Raw genomic sequence first — 17,007 nt, forward strand, 5'->3', positions numbered from 1 at the left:
CAGAAATACGAACTCCTTTAACATGAGAAGTAAAGTACAATTGAACCTTGAACAGTGCGGGTATTATGGATGCTGACCCCTTGCACAGTAAAACATCTACATATAACTTCGATTCCCTCCAAACTCTACTAATAACTTACTGTTGACCAGAAGCCTTGTTGATAAACAGTTGGTTAACATATATTTTGTGTATGTATTACATACTGTATCTTACAATAAAATTAGCTAGATAAAAGAAAATGTTATTAAAATCGTAAGCAGAATACATTTAGTATTCATTAAGTAGAAGTAGATCATTATAAAGGTTTTTATCCTTGTCTTCATGTTGAGTAGGCTTTTGGTCTTGCAATCTCAGGGGTGGCAGAGGTGGAAGAAAATCTGTTGATAAGGGGGCCTGCAAAGTCCACACCTGTGTTGTTCAGTGGCCAAATGTATTGATGTTGGTTGCTCTAATTTAAATACTTAACAGGAAAGAACCCATCCCATTATCAATTAGGTGGGATGTTAATTCAATCAATTAGGTGTTAGACTCATTCCTCAATGTTAGCTTTTGGGTTAGTGCTGTCCATTTATGATTGAAAGGACTATAGTTGATGGTGTGTGTGTATGGAAAACACTTAGGTAATATGAAAATAATGTTTAAAAGTAGACTGTTTATATACATATATGTGCATGCATATATATACAGTCATGCATACATATATATAAGCAATCTTCATTATTTGTAGATTCTATGTTTGTGAATTTATCTACTTGCTAAAATATATTTGTAACCCCAAATCAATACTTGTGGTGACTCATGGTCATTCACCAGTACTTGCAGAGCTGCAAACAATTGAGTTGCGTGATGCAGGTTCCCAGCTCCTAGCTAAGGTTAAATAGGTGATGTTCCACCTTGTTTCACTTATGCTGTAAACAAGTGTGCTTCTTGCAGTCTAGTGCTGCATTTTTGTGCTTTTTGTTTTTTTTTTTTTTTGATGATTTCACTGTTTAAAATGGTCCCCAGCAGCAGTGCTGAAGTGCCATGATGTGTCTTAGGAACAAAATGTGTTAGATAAGCTTCATTCATCTGTGAGTTATAGTGCTCTTGGCTGTGAATTCAAGTTTAGTGCATAAGCAGTATATGTTAAATAAGATGTCTTTCAGTAGAAACACATAAAACAAGATTATGTGTCAATTGGTTGATGAAAATGTGACCAGAGGCTCGAAGGAACCTATGCCTGTATTTCGCCTAGGAGCAATGGTTCAGTATTTGTTAATAAAACATTTTTTTGCAACTTGATAAAACATAAATACTGCAAATGGGTGAGGATAGACTTCACGCGCGTGCACAAACACACGTTATAATAATATTCGTCTTTTAGATATCATTTATAAAGCTGAATAATCTTCTTTACCGCTTTCTGTTTTGTGACTTCATACCTTACTTGTTTCTTTGTGGTATAGAACTCTGAAACCTATTTGCTAAAAGTGGTTTGGGGTCAGTGGTTACCGGGTTGCCAAGCCTGTGTTGGGAAGCCCAAAGCACTGGCTTTCCCTCTGCTTGAGTCTCATCCATACTTCCATATCTGGAAAGTGAGTGAAAACAGGATTCATAATCTGAACCTTATTTTATAATGTTTAAGTAATGGAACAGAGGAAGATGCTTTCACTTAGTTAACTTCAGACACGAGTTCTTAGGTTAGATACCCATCTTGATATTTTTCCTGCCTTAAAAGGAAGACTGACTTGCTTGCAGGGATCAAATAACATACAGGGAGGTTGTGGATATTTTGCATTAGTGAGTGATAAAAGGAATTTTTTATTCTTAGTGATGTTTTCTGAATTTACATCTTTCCTGTATTTAAGGTTTTCAGTTAAGGTAGAACTCTAGTTTTGTTTCTTGAGGTTGAAAAAGAAACATCTAAATTAGTAAGTTTATATTTATTCTCAGGGAGAGGGGCTGTGAGCCATCAGTGTGAATGTTGTCATTAATGCAATATTAATATATAATTAACTGGGAGAAATATAATGTGTGGTCTTTTACTGATGTTGAGTTGTCAAAGTTTCATACTTCAGAGAATTATCTTGTAGATATGGGTGATCACAGTAGGCTGTACAAAAGTCCACATTGGGGGATGTGATTACCCCAGTAGGATACTTGCTCTAGATAATGCACAGAGCATGTGAATATCATTTGGCATATGCAAAAATTGGGGTTGAAAGTTAGGGTCCGTCTTTAGGTTGAATTTCACTCAGTTATCTGTGGGTGAGAAAAAGATAAGATATCTGGATAACTGTCTTGCACTTTTGGTAAGCCCTAAAACTCTTCTAGATAGCCTGATATTTTTCTACTTTATTGAAGCCCTTTGCAGTTCTTTCCATTATTACGTACTTTCATCTTGTAGTAGGAATTGGAGAATACAATTAAATTTTTTGAAATTGTATAAACAATACATGCATGAGAAAAAAAACAAAAACGAACACATTCTGGTAATTAATATTGATCTCTTATGGAGACCCTAGGTTTGTCTAATGTTATTTGGCAAAAGAAATACATTTTCCCAGTGCGTCTTCTCTCTCTAACAGACTAGTTATCCTTCCCAGTGGGAAAAATGGATGAACCATTCTTGGTCACTAACCATTTCACAGTGGCAAAAAAGCATAAAGGCCTGATATTGGAAGGGCTTCTGTGTTTAGCACTGTTTTTTCTTTGCCCTGCTAGAATTCGGTTTGGCAGGTTATTCCTATTGACAGTTTCTGTATTACATTTATCATAACTGGGTATGCACACAAAGCCAGAAGACTGTGGAATAGTGCCAAGCATGGAGCTGCTGCCAAGAATTGAATGTTTCAGAACTGGCTTACTCTGAAGCCTGAGGCTATTCATTCAGATTTTCTGTTTGTCCCCCCACATCCCTTTTTGTAAAAAAAAAAAAAAAAAAAAAAAAAAATGCATTTGTAATACTAGTTATGTTAAATGAATCTGTGTGAACTGAGTTGTTAAAAACAGCAGTTTCTTGCCGGGTGCGGTGGCTCACGCCTGTAATCCCAGCACTTTGGGAGGCCGAGGCGGGCGGATCACAAGGTCAGGAGATCGAGACCATGGTGAAACCCCGTCTCTACTAAAAATACAAAAAAATTAGCCGGGCACAGTTGCGGGCGCCTGTAGTCCCAGCTACTCAGGAGGCTGAGGCAGGAGAATGGCGTGAACCCGGGAGGCGGAGCTTGCAGTGAGCCGAGATCCGGCCACAGCACTCCAGCCTGGGCGGCAGAGCGAGACTCCGCCTCAAAAAAAAAAATAAAAATAAAAACAGCAGTTTCTTACCAGGAGGGGAGCTGAAGCTTGGTCAGCTTTAAGGTGCCTTAGAAAATAGGGTTTTGGCCTAGGTAACCAGGCCGAGATGTGGTTCAAGATTTTCCCTAAAATTGCCATCATGGGTGCATGCTTGCTCATCCCCAGGGTGGCCACCGGGCACAGCCATGGGTTCACTAATGGGAATATGGAAAAAAGGGCTGCCCATAATCAGTGGAGTTTGGTGGAAAGAGATATGTGAACCTCTGGAGTTAATCTCTACGATGTGTCAAAAGGTTTGGAGAACACTGATTAAGGAAACCTGATTGATGAATAAACTAACTCTCAGTTATGGTCATCTACCCCTGCTAGGAGGTTACACAGTGTATTATATGGCGCAGGCAGTGTGTTATATAAAATAAAAGAAAACCCAAACAGTAATTGAAATGAATTGACCATATACATTTGTCTCTTGTGTGTCTTATCTGTATTTTTTGTCCCTTGGATTTGGATTGTGATTTCCCAGTCCGCAGTATTTAGGATACAGAGTGTTTTTTACTTGGATTGACCAGCTATTTGTTTGCTTGCTTTTTTCCCGTCGACAAAGTTAGTCATATTTAAAATTATGCTTTGATCTACTCTTAATATTTCTCATGTTTCTAGCTTGGGATGACTTTACTTCAGTCTGCCTTATAGCTGTGATCATTTGATGGTTTAGGACTTTTTGAGCCATCTGGTTTACTGGAATTGGAATGATTTGGGCTATCACATGGTTTGTTGACACTACTTTAACCCATTTGATTAACCAATTGAAATAGCCCACTGGAATTTAAATAACTCTTCTTATTAACTGTTAACCCTTAACATGTAATGATCTTTCGTTTTTCAGGATGTAAACAGTCTTCGACTTTCTCTTACGGATAATCAGATTGTCAGCAAAGAATTTCAAGCTTTGATAGTGAAGCATTTAGATGAAAGCCATCTTTTAAAAGGTATATGCATTATCTAGTGTTGATAGTTCATGAGTTGACCAATAATTAGCTTGTGAGAAATTAGGGTTTAGCCTCTCATTCATTTGCTCATTGAAATTTCTTTTTTTCTTTTCTTTTTTTTTGAGACAGAGTCTTGTTCCTAGGCTGGAGTGCAGTGGTGCTGTCTTGGGTCACTGCAGCCTCTGCCTTCCAAGTAGCTAGGACTACAGGCATGCACCACCACACCTGGCTAGTTTTTGTATTTTAGTAGAGACAAGGTTTCACCATGTTGGCCAGACTGGTCTCAAACTCCTGGCCTTAAGTGATCTGCCTGCCAGGTGTGAGCCATCACGCCCAGCCATTTCTTTCTTTTTTGCTCAAATAAATTTTTAAGAATTTTAAAATGTGAAATTCAAAAAATGTGTGTGTTGCTAAAACCTCTGAAATTGGGAAAGTTTGGAGATTATATGAAACTAACAGTAAAGTAGGGCCAGGCACAGTGGCTCAAGCCTGTAATCCCAGGACTTTGGGACATCCAAGGTGGGAGGATTGCTTGAGCCTAGGATAGGAGTTCAAGACCAGCTTGGGCAACACAGGGAGACACCGATCTCTACAAAACATTTTTTAAAAAATTATCCCAGTATGGTGGCACATGCCTGTAATCCCAGCTACTCAGGAGGCTGAGGCAGGAGGATCACTTGAGCCCAGGAGGTCAAGGCTGCAGTGATCCCTGATTACACTGCTACACTCCAGCCTGGGTGACAGAGACCAAGACCCTGTCTCAAAAAAAAAAAAAAAGTAGATATTTGTAAAGCTCAGCTATATTTCGATGTGGAATTTGATATGTTTGGAATATCAGCCATATAAAACGGATAAGGCATTAATTTGATACTCCTTACCTTCCCATTTATGTTACTGAGTTTCTACAATCATACATTTTTTTCTGTGTTTTTTAGATTATCAGACATAGTATTTCTGTTGGGGTTCCTGAATTTGATTCCTCTAAAACTACACAGGACAGTGAGTGAGGTCTTGATGAATTGTCTGATACGACTTTGGTCTGATACAAAATAAAAAGTTTAAATCTTCTCTTATCTTTTCTGAAATGTCAGTCATCTTATGTTTGTAGTGATTCTTTTAATATTTACTTTTGCATTTTTTAAAAAAAGGACTTAGGAAAAGATAGTCCTGGATGATGTTGCTATTGGGAGATAATGCAAATGGCTCTAATTTTTTTTTTTTTTTTTTTTTTTAAGGTGACAAAAACTTAGTTGGTTCAGAAGTAAAAATTTATAGCTTGGACCCGTCTACTCAGTGGTTTTCAGCAACCGTTGTAAGTGGAAACCCAGCATCAAAAACTCTTCAAGTCAACTGTGAGGAGGTAAAGACAACAATAACTCCTTGTAAGATAACTCGACAAAGTATGATAACTATACAAAGCATGTATGATTTTCTAGGCACTAAATACCTTTATTATTTGAAACTGATTTTCAGTATGTTCTTGAGCATTTTTATTTTCCTGTATCTTTGTTTCATTTATTTTTAAGATTCCAGCACTGAAAATTGTTGATCCATCACTGATTCATGTTGAAGTTGTGCACGATAACCTTGTGACATGTGGTAAGATACGTTATTAAAATCTTTCTTCTCCTTTTCCTTTTCCTCCTTTCTTCTCATATTAAGAGAAACAGGGAAGCCAACTTAACCTATTTTTAAATATTTTAGGTAATTCTGCAAGAATTGGAGCTGTAAAACGCAAGTCTTCTGAGAATAATGGAACCCTGGTTTCCAAACAAGCAAAATCTTGCTCTGAGGTAACCTTTATTTATGTCACTTGTGTAAAGCTTTCCTTAACTCTAACATTGCATGGCTAGTTTTTATTTTTTTAATCATTTATTTAATTATTTTTGTTGTTTTAGAGATAGGATCTCACTCTGTCACCCAGGCTGGAGTGCAGTGGTGCAGTCAGAGCTTACTGCAGCCTTGAACTCCTGCCTCCAGAGTAGCTGGAACTGCAGGCATGTGCCATGCACGACGTCTGGCTAATTTTTGTGTTTTTTGTAGAGACAGGGTCTTGGTATGTTGACCAGACTGATCTTGAATTCCTGGGCTCAAGCAGTCCTCCCGCCTCAGCTTCCCAAAGTGCTGAGATTATAGTCATGAGTGAGCTACTGCCCCTGGCTGCATGGCCAATTTTTTTAGTGTTATATTGCTGTCTGCTCTTCTTTGCTAGTTCCAGATCTTGGCCATAATTTCTACGCTGAAGCAGATGGAGATAATATAAGTTTATGGTTTACTATTTTATTTAAAAAAAATTTCATTTTTTGGTATTTGCTGGAGATTCTCAATAGATTTGACAATTTCACCATGTGGAAGTGTTCTTAAAGGTAAATTGAGTTGTGTGTGTCAGTGCCTGGCATGAAAAAAGGGAAGGAGCCTTAGAATTCTGAGTAGTTTGGGTGTTGAAATAGGACCCTCACCTTCTGAATAATAAGGAATTTTAATTGGTTGTTTATGATTGGGTAAACAAATGTATTTCAAGGGAAGTGATTGGTTTGCCATTACTAATTTCTGCTCAGAAAAGTATAGGCTTTTGTGAATGCTACCATGGGTTCACGTACCACATTTAATTCTATTCTGAAATAGTTACCATTTGGACCAAGACTATTTTTTTTTTAGGTGAATTAAATCATTAGGACCTATTACAGTACAGATAACTTTTTTGCACCTTCGGAATCCAAATGCACTTGTCACATGGATAGTTTCCTGTGTTATAATTATCAAAAACTCCTTTATGATGCTCTGCCCCAGGCTGGAGTTTAAAATTTAAAAACTGACCAAGGCCAGGAGAAATGGCATGAGGAGTGGGCCAGGAAGCCAATGAATAAATCTAGGTTTTTTGATTAAGGGCAGACTGGACTACAGCATCTACTGGAACCGAAGCTAGCACTGTGCCACACAAACACTTGAGTCTATGTAGCTAGGATGGTTAATTGGCTTTCTTGAATCTTTGCCTGTGTACAGGCAACAGGAACTTTGATACTTCACCAAAAGCTTTGTAAACCTGTGTCTGAAGCCTCTGTCCTCCTTTGAAAGGGTATAGGCTTTAACCTCTTGAGTGGAGGCTCAGGTTGTTTAGGAAAGAATGAAGAAGTAATTACGGAAATTAGTCTTACTACTTTTCATTTTTGCCTTAAAGTTTACAAGGTAATTTCAAGTACATCCATCCAAGAAACCACAGTTACTGTATTAAGTACTCACTGTGTGGTGGATACTTGGTCCTGGAGATTGAAAGGTATCTGGAGTTCCTGTCTCAGAGTCTATAGCATAGTGAAGGAGACAGACTTCCAAAGGGCTCCCACAAGTGCAGGGGGAGTGCTCTGGGCAGGAGCTCTGCAGGTGCCTCAAGAAGCAGCCTGGGCAGAACCTGTGAGACAGAGAGGACATGTCTTGTTTGGTGAAGGGCAAATGTTTCATTGTGGCTGGGGCACAGGAGGTGTGGAAAAAGAGAAGCAGGATCAGAGATAGGAAGTTTGGGTTTTATGCTGCAGATGAAGAAGGTGTCTGGGGTGTTCAGGGGTTTTAAGTTCAGGAGATTGACTTAAGCTTTGTAGATGATGGATGAGAGAAGGAGGTGAGAATAGAAATGAGGGCACTGATTAGGTTGTATTGCACATCATAAATAGGCTTGAGGTGAGGCGGTAGCTAAGGGGGTGGAGAGCTATTTAGGAGACAGCATTAGTTGAATTTGGTGGAAGACTAGGTGTTAGGACTGAGGAAGCACAGGAACCTAGCTAATGAAGTAGGTAGAACAAATGGAATGTCTGCCTCAAAGAACATGACAGTTCTAACTTAGGAATCCCAAGTGACATGGTCAGGCAATTATTTATGATACTATATAGTCTCCCGGTATAGAAAGGGGCTGAGCTGGTGAGGAATAGGGGTCCCTGGTCTAGAAGGGAATAGATAGTAAGGCTCTGGGTAAGTAATGTGGCCAGGACTACACAGAGGATGTCAAGCTCAGAGACAATATTGTCAAGTAATCCGTAGTATTAGAAGCTGAGAGATAAACAGGATAGAATAATAATTTCTTTATGTCAGGTTTTAACATTAGAGAAATTGTTAGCAGTCTAGAGTTAGTAAATATCAGTTTGGAGAAGTTGGTTATGTGTTACCTGTCATGGGGAATGTATCAGTGTAAATTGGAGTATGATGAAAAGGAGAGCTGAGTGAGCGGCGAGGTGTGCTGAGGAAGAGAGGTCAGGAATAGGAATGGCATATCCTGTTGGATGGTGGAGTGATCAGTCTGGGGTGCAAGCAGAACTGAGGTCAGTGGGAACCTCCTGTGGGGGAAGGTGCCTTCAGAGTGTTGAGTGTGTCAGCAATGGGAAAGGCGTTTGAGCAAGTAAATTTCTAACCTTCAAGGAGGTACTTGTAAAATGTGGGTATATAGACATACATGATGTGATCCTGTCTCCTTGACTCAAATTCTTAAAAGGCAGGGAGCATTACTTTTTTATCTTTCTCAGCATGTTGCCCATATTACCAATGTGCTATTGAGCTGATTGATGAGCACATTAGAAGCTATTAAAAAAAAATAAGCCTGCACTTTAGCCTGGAGATAAGTTTCTTAACTTCTGTATCTAAAATGATAAACTAAATAAAGTGTTTTAAAAATGTACGTTGCAGCTCTTGAGCTTTATGCTAGTCATGTCATTCTAAAGGAAGTTGAAAGTGGTGGATTTTTACCTGGGTTTTAGAAGTTTTTGAAAATTTTTTTTGATTATTAAGCTCATCTCATTTTAAAATTTTTGGTTAACCTAGAAAAGTATAGTAAAGAATAGAATCATCACTTGTAATTATACTTCTCAGAGACTCTCTGTTTACATTTTGAAATACTTATCTCCTATCTCTTTTTCCCCCCCCGTATGTATCACAGAGACCTGATTTTTTTGTTAGTTTTTTAAAACTAAAAACCATAGTCTTGTAGCCTCCTTGATTCCCTTGCAATGTATTATAACTATTATTCCATATCGGCAAATATCTTTCGTTCTGGGTGATTCTTGTAATCAGAAAAGTTTTGGATACACTGGCCTGGCCTAGATTTCAGGAGGGCTAGAAAGATAAAGGGAGCAGTGGGGAAGGAAAGTATTTGAAAATGTATGAGTGAAAGGTGAGTACAGTAACACACTCAGCACGATTCTTACTGTGTTTGCACTTCCTAGATGTGTTGGACAGGCACTTTTAGGGTGGTCTTTGGAAGACAGGCATTTGGGATTAGGTAGTCAAGACTCTTGACTCTCTTGGTGAATACTTTTGGTTAAGCTAAACCTGTTTGCCAGTGATATCTGGCTCCTTGAAGGTCTTCTCTGCCTAGCAGACTATTCCTCAGAGTTACAATGTTGCCTGATTAGTTGGGAAAGAGTCTGCTGAGGAGTGTGAGCCAGCAGTGTCCTTTTTAGAATTTATCATACACTCAATTATATTATCTCCATCTGCTGGCAGGGAGGAACTATTGCCATGACTGGTATAGAAGACCTTCAGGGAAAACTCTTCAGGTAAGAAGAAACTTTGACCCTTTGTTGAGTCAGAGGCCAGTGCAGAGGTGCACTTGTGAACATGGGTTTGGGAATTGGAATCCTGTTCCTGTTGAGCTACACCTTAGGAAAGTTGTAGAAGGAAATACTTGAGTTTCTTAAAGGAAAAGCACGCTAAGTTATGCTGATTCTAACACACGGTGACAGAATTAAGAAAGTTTTCACAATGTTTTTCTGCTTTAAGACAGCTCATCTCTAAAATTTATTTTAGCACCAGGCACTATGGTAAAGCACAGCCCTGTAAAGTATACTTCATAGGAAGAAAGTGCTAGGAAGTGTTAGAGACTGAATTTCAAACCAAAGGCTAACACCAAAATCCAATAGTCTTCATCACTGTGCTGTTGCCACTGCTCTCCAAATCTTCTCCTTGGTGTGGTGAATTACCTTTGTATAAATAGCAGATTTCTCCTTTCTTCCCTCCTTCCCTCTGTTCCTCCATCCCTCCTTCCAACAAGTTAGTATATGCTAGACTGATCTACAGTGGTGATCATCACTTCCTATCACTTGAAGTAACTCATAAGACTTATTGATTTATAGCTATTTAGGAATGTTATGTGCTAACAGCATTCACTCATTCGTATGTTCATTCCACCAGTCTTATTTATTGAACATCCACTGTATGTTTGGTTTCATGAGGTATAACAGTGGGTATAAGAGCAGGGCCTCTGCCCATAAAGAGTGTGCGTCCCATTGTGAGGAGACTGATAATAAATAAGTGAAAGGTACTTTCATGGCGTGATAAGGGCTATGAAAGGTATAAACAGAAAAATGATAAAGAGTAAGGGACAGCTTTTGGGATGCTACTTTAGAAAGAGTAATCAGAAATTCTGAGAGGGTGACATTTTAACAGACTTGAGGGTGGAGAGAGAGAACCAACCAGCAACTGGAAACAATGTAGCTGGAGAGATAACAAGCACACAGGCCCAGGCAAGAAAGGGCTTAGAACACTAGGAGATGAGAAAGGAAGCAAGTGTAGTTGGAGTACTGGGAGCAAGGGAGGCAGTGAAAAAGATGGCGGGAGGAGGAGCAGGAGTGGGTAGGAGACTGGACCACATGGGATTCTTGTAGGCAGTGGACTGCCATGATCTTATTTGATTTATGTTTTATAGAGATTGCTTTGTGGTAGGAGAGATCTTGGGTAGGATGCAGAGGATTCAACACAAATGGAAGGAAGGTTGGTTAGGAGATGTGTAGCTTAGGGGAAAGATGGTAGTAGTAGTGACATGGAAGGAAATGGGTAGATTTAATACATACTTTGCAAATAGAGGCAAGATTTATTGGTTCATTGATTACATATGGGAAATTAGAGCGATGGAGGGTTTTTTTTTTACTTGAGCGGCTTGATTTTATACAGAGTAAAAATTTATGCTTAGGTTTATAATCCAAATTTCTTAAGTATGTTGCTTTTGGGAGAGTAAGGAAAGTTATCAGTGTATCAACTCTAAACATATTCAAAATAAGGATGGTGACCTATATGAGGAAAGATAATTGGTAAAATTGAGCCCTGAATAAGCATTTCAAAATGATTTGGCATTAAACTTTGGGAGACTAACCTCAGATTAACAGGGAATTGTAAGCTATTATAAGCAAAAGGGACTTTAGGAATAAACTAATTTCCTCATTTAAAGGATTAGGAAACTCAAAAAACACCCCAAACCAACCATAACACCTTCTGGAGAACATTAAGGTTCTATTTAACCAAAATTGAGTTGACTGAAATAGTATAATATATGATCAGATAATTTTGTGCCTAAAAATAGTTGAAACTATGCCAAAACTTTGCCAGTGATTAAATTCTTATTTTTCAGATGTATCTGTTTAGTATATGCTAGCCAGTCTTTTCAAGGCTGTCATAGTAAATTTCTGAGAAAAACATTCATAAGTAGAGTACATATAAATATATTCAAAATTGCCAGGTTTTAAAAACCTGCTGGCCAGGTGCAGTGGCTCATGCCTGTAATCTCAGCACTTTAGGAGGCCAAGGCAGGCAGATCACTTGAGGCCAAGAGTTGGACACCAGCCTTAACATAGCAAAATCCTGTCTCTACTAAAAATATGAAAAATTAGCCGAGCATGGTGGTGCATGCCTGCAATCCCAGCTACTCGGGAGGCTGAGCCATGAGAATTGCTGGAACCTGGGAGGCAGAGGTTGTAATGAACCGAGATGGCGCCACTGCACTCTAGCCTGGGTGATAATAGCGAGACTATCTCAAAAACAAAAAACAAAACACAAAACAAAAAACCTGTTAATGGAAGTTGTAATCAAACTTTAGAAGTTAGTAACTAGATGATGAAGAAACTTTGGAGATTCTTCAAGTTTAGATTTGGTGGTAAGGCAAGATGATTGAGAAAGGTATATGACTTAAACATTTAAGGTATATGACTTAAAAATTTAAGCACATGTGAGGAGCCCAGTGAGATGGGTGAATTGGTTTCGCCTGGTTCAGCCATAGACTCATTGTCTTGATTTTATCTATGCTCTTTTTTCATGGTGGGAAGTTTATTTTTGTGAATGGTATAAACTGTTTAGAAGTGGATTCAATACTTACGTTTTTGTGAAGATAAAATTACCTGAAAAGGGAATGGGGACAGGTGTCCCAGCTTTGCCCACAGGCCTGTCATAACTTGATATTTTTTGCAGCTTGGGATGACTTTTGTGACTTGATGAGCCACATAAGAGCAAGAACTGTCCTCAACTTTTATTGCATTGCATAGGCTTTTCTGGGTACCAGATAGGCATCACTGCCTAACACAAGAGTCCTATGTGGTCTAGTCTCCTGCCAAACTACGCAGTAAGTGCGTGGTGGGCACTCAAGTCATACCAAAGTGAATGCATGTGAAGCTGCCACCGTTTAAAATTGTCACTTAAAAAAGTTCACCTCTGCGTTGCATTATTAAAGTAATTGCCACCTGTTTTCCTGGCACAATGGTTCAGAGGTCTGAAAAAGATAAGCTTGTGATCCTTTGTAGGGAGACATAATTTTTGTGAAAAGTTGGAGTGATATATTTACAGTCTTAAGCCCTTAATTTTATAGTTTATCACTTGTTTCACTTTCTTCTTTCTTTTTATTTGGCAGTAGTATTATGCTTGTTTAGTATTAAGCAAATGATCTTAAATTTGGTAGCATTTTATTATTTCCTAACTAGGGACTTCCTTTTAATATCTGTTGGTTTGGTATCTTCTAGGCCTCTCCCAGTATATGTCCTGTACAGTCTGTACCTACAACAGTTTTTAAGGAGATACTGCTTGGCTGTACTGCAGCAACTCCACCTAGTAAGGACCCGAGACAGCAAAGTACTCCCCAGGCTGCCAACTCTCCACCTAACCTTGGAGCAAAAATTCCTCAAGGGTGAGTAGTGATCTGTTAAAGATGTTTAATTATAATAATACAAAATTATTTTAGTCATGGCTCATTGTTTTTATCCCTGGTTGTCCAGGGAGATTTTTCATTAGAGTTTCCGAGAAAAGATAGATAAATGCTTTTGGAGGTGAAAAGTATAGAAGGCACACAGAGCAACATGGAAAATGGTGTAGAAGTGAAAGGGGGCATGAGAAAAGAGACTATCTTGATACAGTGAGAAGGATCAATTGAAATAGTACAGACATTTGTAAAACAGGTGTCTTCTTTGAAGGAAAAGGGAACAGAGTGGTCGTACATGGAAGACTGAGGTCAGTGGGAGTGTGAAGAAGCAGTGAGACGTGGTTACAGTGAGAGATTCTCCTCAGCCTGTACATGAGTTGACCCAAGTATAGTTGAGAAATATAGCAGTAGAGAGGGTTCTAAGAAGAATAGAGATGAGGAAGCAATAGCTGTAGGTGGTACTGTTACTAACTTGTAGAGGAAGAAAATGAGTATGAAATGTAAAGTTTAAGTAGAAATTTAAAGTAGTTACAAGGTTGACAGTGCAAGTAGTTTTAAGGGAAGGGTCTCTTTTGGGAAGTGGTGGTGGCCTATATAGGCAGGCAGTTGATACAGACATAAGATAGAGGTCAGAGAGACTGTGGTATAGAAAAGTAGGTTTGGAAGGTGGGAGAGTGGCTGAGCACACTGGTTCACTGGGAAAAAGCAGGCAGCCTGGGATAGAGCTTGGAGGATGGCCATGTGGCAGTCAGACAGGAGGAGGAGCAGTCTTCAAAATAGAAAGGGAGGAAACTTTAGGAAGTTCAGTGATATCCAAGGGAAAGATTTTTCATCTGAGTGTTTAAATGAAAAATTCTTCTCCGGAATGAAATCATTTGGTAGAGGCAGGAACAAAAAGGTATAATAGAAAAAAAGGACTTTGCATTTTTCTCGAGAAAGAACTCTAGGATGAATTTCTAAGAAACAAAAGTTCTTCAAGACTGTCTCTAGTAAGATGTACAGGGAAAATACCAAGTTGTTCTTTGAATAAGCAAGTAATCAGCTATTCTATTTGCTATGTGTCCTGATCACTGAACAAACAAGAATGAAATTATTCCCTGTTAGGGCTGGTTACATGTTCATAGCAGAAAAGCGTTTTGTGCTGCTGCCAGTTTGTTAGATTTTTTGTTTTTTGAGGTTCTTTTTTTAGAGACAGGATCTTGCTCTGTTGCCCAGAGAGGAGTGCAGTTGCAGTGGTACAGTCAAAGCTTACTGCAGCTTTGAACTGTTGGGCTCAATTGATCCTCTTGCCTCAGCCTCCCAACTAGCTGGCACTACAGGCACATGCCACCACACCAGGCCAATTTTTAATTTTTTTGTGGAGATGGGGGACTTGCTATTTTGCCCAGTCTGGTCATGAACTCCTGGCCTCAAGCAGTGCTCTCATCTTGGTCTCCCAGAATCCTGGAATTACAGGTGTGAGCCATTGTGCCTTGCCCATTGTTCGTTTTTAATTAGATTTTGTGTGAATATCTTTGAAGGGATTTCTAACATTTCTTATATACATACATATTTTAGAATTTTTGTCTTGACACATTGACTTTTACTAGAGGTTCAATTTTTGACTCTTGGCAAGTAGTAAGAATGCTAGTTTTATCTTTGAAATTCAAACGTAATCTTCATCATAGAAAAAAGTTAGCAGAGGTTTCTCTGAAATTAACAAGAAAAAAAAGAAGAAACTTTCAGAATTGCCCCTACACAGAGTTCTAGTTTTGATATTTATAAACCACAGAGCTCATCTGCTGAGTGTATTTTTTGGTTCATACAATATTTTGTTTTGAGAGAAAGCTAAGGTTCGTTGTGCTGTGAGAAGTAGAGCTAATGTAAGAAGTTAAAGATTTCTGAGAACATGCAGACAGAATTTAGGGTTGTATTTTTCTGAGTGGTTATGATATTTTTGCAGAACTGTTGACTGATGACTTTTAACTCCAGCTCACAGAAACCTATCCTAAATTCTGTAACATATAAGAAATTTTATTTTTTCTTTCATGTTCATTAGGGAACCAAACAGTTTGTTTTGGGAAGATAATGGAGAGAGAAAAAGAGGCCTGGATGCTAGCTTTCTATATTATCTTTTTCAGATGTCATAAACAGAGTTTACCAGAGGAAATTTCTTCCTGTCTAAATACAAAGTCTGAAGCTCTGAGAACAAAACCAGATGTCTGCAAAGCAGGGTTGCTCTCAAAGTCCTCTCAGATTGGAACTGGAGACTTGAAAATTCTGAGTGAGCCAAAAGGCAGCTGCTGTACTCAGCCTAAGACAAACACTGATCAGGAAAACAGATTGGAGTCTGTTCCACAACCATTGACTGGCCTTCCTAAGGAGTGCTTACCTACAAAGGCTTCTTCTAGGGCAGAATTGGAAATTGCTGATCCTCCTGTACGGCAGAAGCACCTAGAACATGCACCTTCCCCATCGGATGTTTCTAATACACCAGAAGTGAAAGCAGGTGTCAATAGTGATAGCCCAAATAACTGTTCAGGAAAAAAGGTAGAACCTTCAGCTTTAGCTTGCCAATCACAGAATTTAAAGGAATCTTCAGTAAAAGTAGATAATGAAAGCTGTTGTACAAGAAGCAACAATAAAATCCAGAATGGTGAGTGTTTCTCAATATCTTTATTGGTAGAAGGTAAGAAATGGTAGATATATATATATATCTGTTTCTTGTCCTATGAGAAACTATGTGAAAATGACTTTGTAGAAATAGTTTATGCAGTCAGAAAAGTTGAAGGTATAATCCCCAAATCTCAGAAACGATTACTGTTAATATTTTGGTGTACCTAGTTTCATGTATATAGAAATACAGATAAACTGTATTACACAAATGGGTTCATGCCAACAGTTTTACCCTGTGAATTAGTGTAGATGTCTATTAGTATTTTAAAGCAAGGATTCTGTTACATTCATTTACCATATGATTTAACTGGTTCCTATTAGGTGGTTCCCAGTTTTTAGGTTAAGAAAATTTTGAAACAAAATCTAAAGTAATCTAGTGATTACTTTATTTCAGCTTGTCACTTTCTGTGACTTCCAGGTTGGAGTAGAAGAGGTGATCTGTGACAGGTAGCTGAGATTTGAAATTTTAGAAAAGATGCAGAATTGTATCACTTCTGGAAAAGGGACTTGGGTTGAAGTTGTTAAGGATAGGGCTGAAATACCAGGAAGAGTCTCTTTGCTTAAGGGGAGGTCCTGCTGCACCCACAGTTTAAAACTACTCTTCTTATAGGAAAAATGGTACATTGTACTTGATGCTACTTACATGAAGTTCGAGGAGGCATTATGATGGTGGTAGTTTCAGAAGCTCTTACTAGAGTTAGAAGAACAGAATGGTTTCAGCATGTCAAAAGGTTTAGAGCTATTAGAATTTAAAGATGCCTTTTGATCACTGTTAGCTATGTGGGAAATTGGTATGGATTTTGTTAATGTTTTAGGCTGGGCATAGTGGCTAACACCTGTAATCCTAATACTTTGGGAGGCCACTGTGGGAGGATTGCTTCAGACCAGGAGTTTGAGACCAGCCTGGGCAACATAGTGAGATCCCATCTCCACAAAAAATTTTTAAAAGAATCAACCGGGCATGGTGGTACACACCTGTTATTCCTAGCTACTGGGGAAGCTGAGGCAAGGGGGTTGCTTGACTCCAGGAGTTGGAGGCTGCAGTGAGTTATGATTGTACCTCTGCACTCTAGCCTGGGTGACAGAGCGAGAGCTTGGCTCAAAAAAAACAAAACGAACGAAAACAACCTACGAAAACAACTTATTTA

At 38.7% G+C, this 17,007-nt stretch overlaps 1 protein-coding gene across 4 annotated transcripts in view; it reads left to right on the plus strand.

Annotated features, from left to right (window-relative positions):
• KDM3A (lysine demethylase 3A) overlaps nucleotides 1–17,007 on the plus strand; it is a 52,501-nt gene that overhangs the window by 9,871 nt on the left and 25,623 nt on the right. For all 4 annotated transcript variants that reach the window (XM_033175371.1, XM_033175369.1, XM_033175370.1 and 1 more), the window contains exons 5-10: nucleotides 4,164–4,266; nucleotides 5,502–5,626; nucleotides 5,793–5,865; nucleotides 5,971–6,059; nucleotides 13,029–13,192; nucleotides 15,325–15,839. In XM_033175371.1, the coding sequence (XP_033031262.1) occupies nucleotides 4,164–4,266; nucleotides 5,502–5,626; nucleotides 5,793–5,865; nucleotides 5,971–6,059; nucleotides 13,029–13,192; nucleotides 15,325–15,839 (1,069 nt within the window). The remainder of the gene's footprint in view (nucleotides 1–4,163; nucleotides 4,267–5,501; nucleotides 5,627–5,792; nucleotides 5,866–5,970; nucleotides 6,060–13,028; nucleotides 13,193–15,324; nucleotides 15,840–17,007) is intronic.

This window comes from Trachypithecus francoisi, unplaced genomic scaffold (genome assembly GCF_009764315.1).
Source record: "Trachypithecus francoisi isolate TF-2019V2 unplaced genomic scaffold, Tfra_2.0 Lachesis_group17, whole genome shotgun sequence".
Taxonomy (NCBI): Eukaryota; Metazoa; Chordata; class Mammalia; order Primates; family Cercopithecidae; genus Trachypithecus; species Trachypithecus francoisi.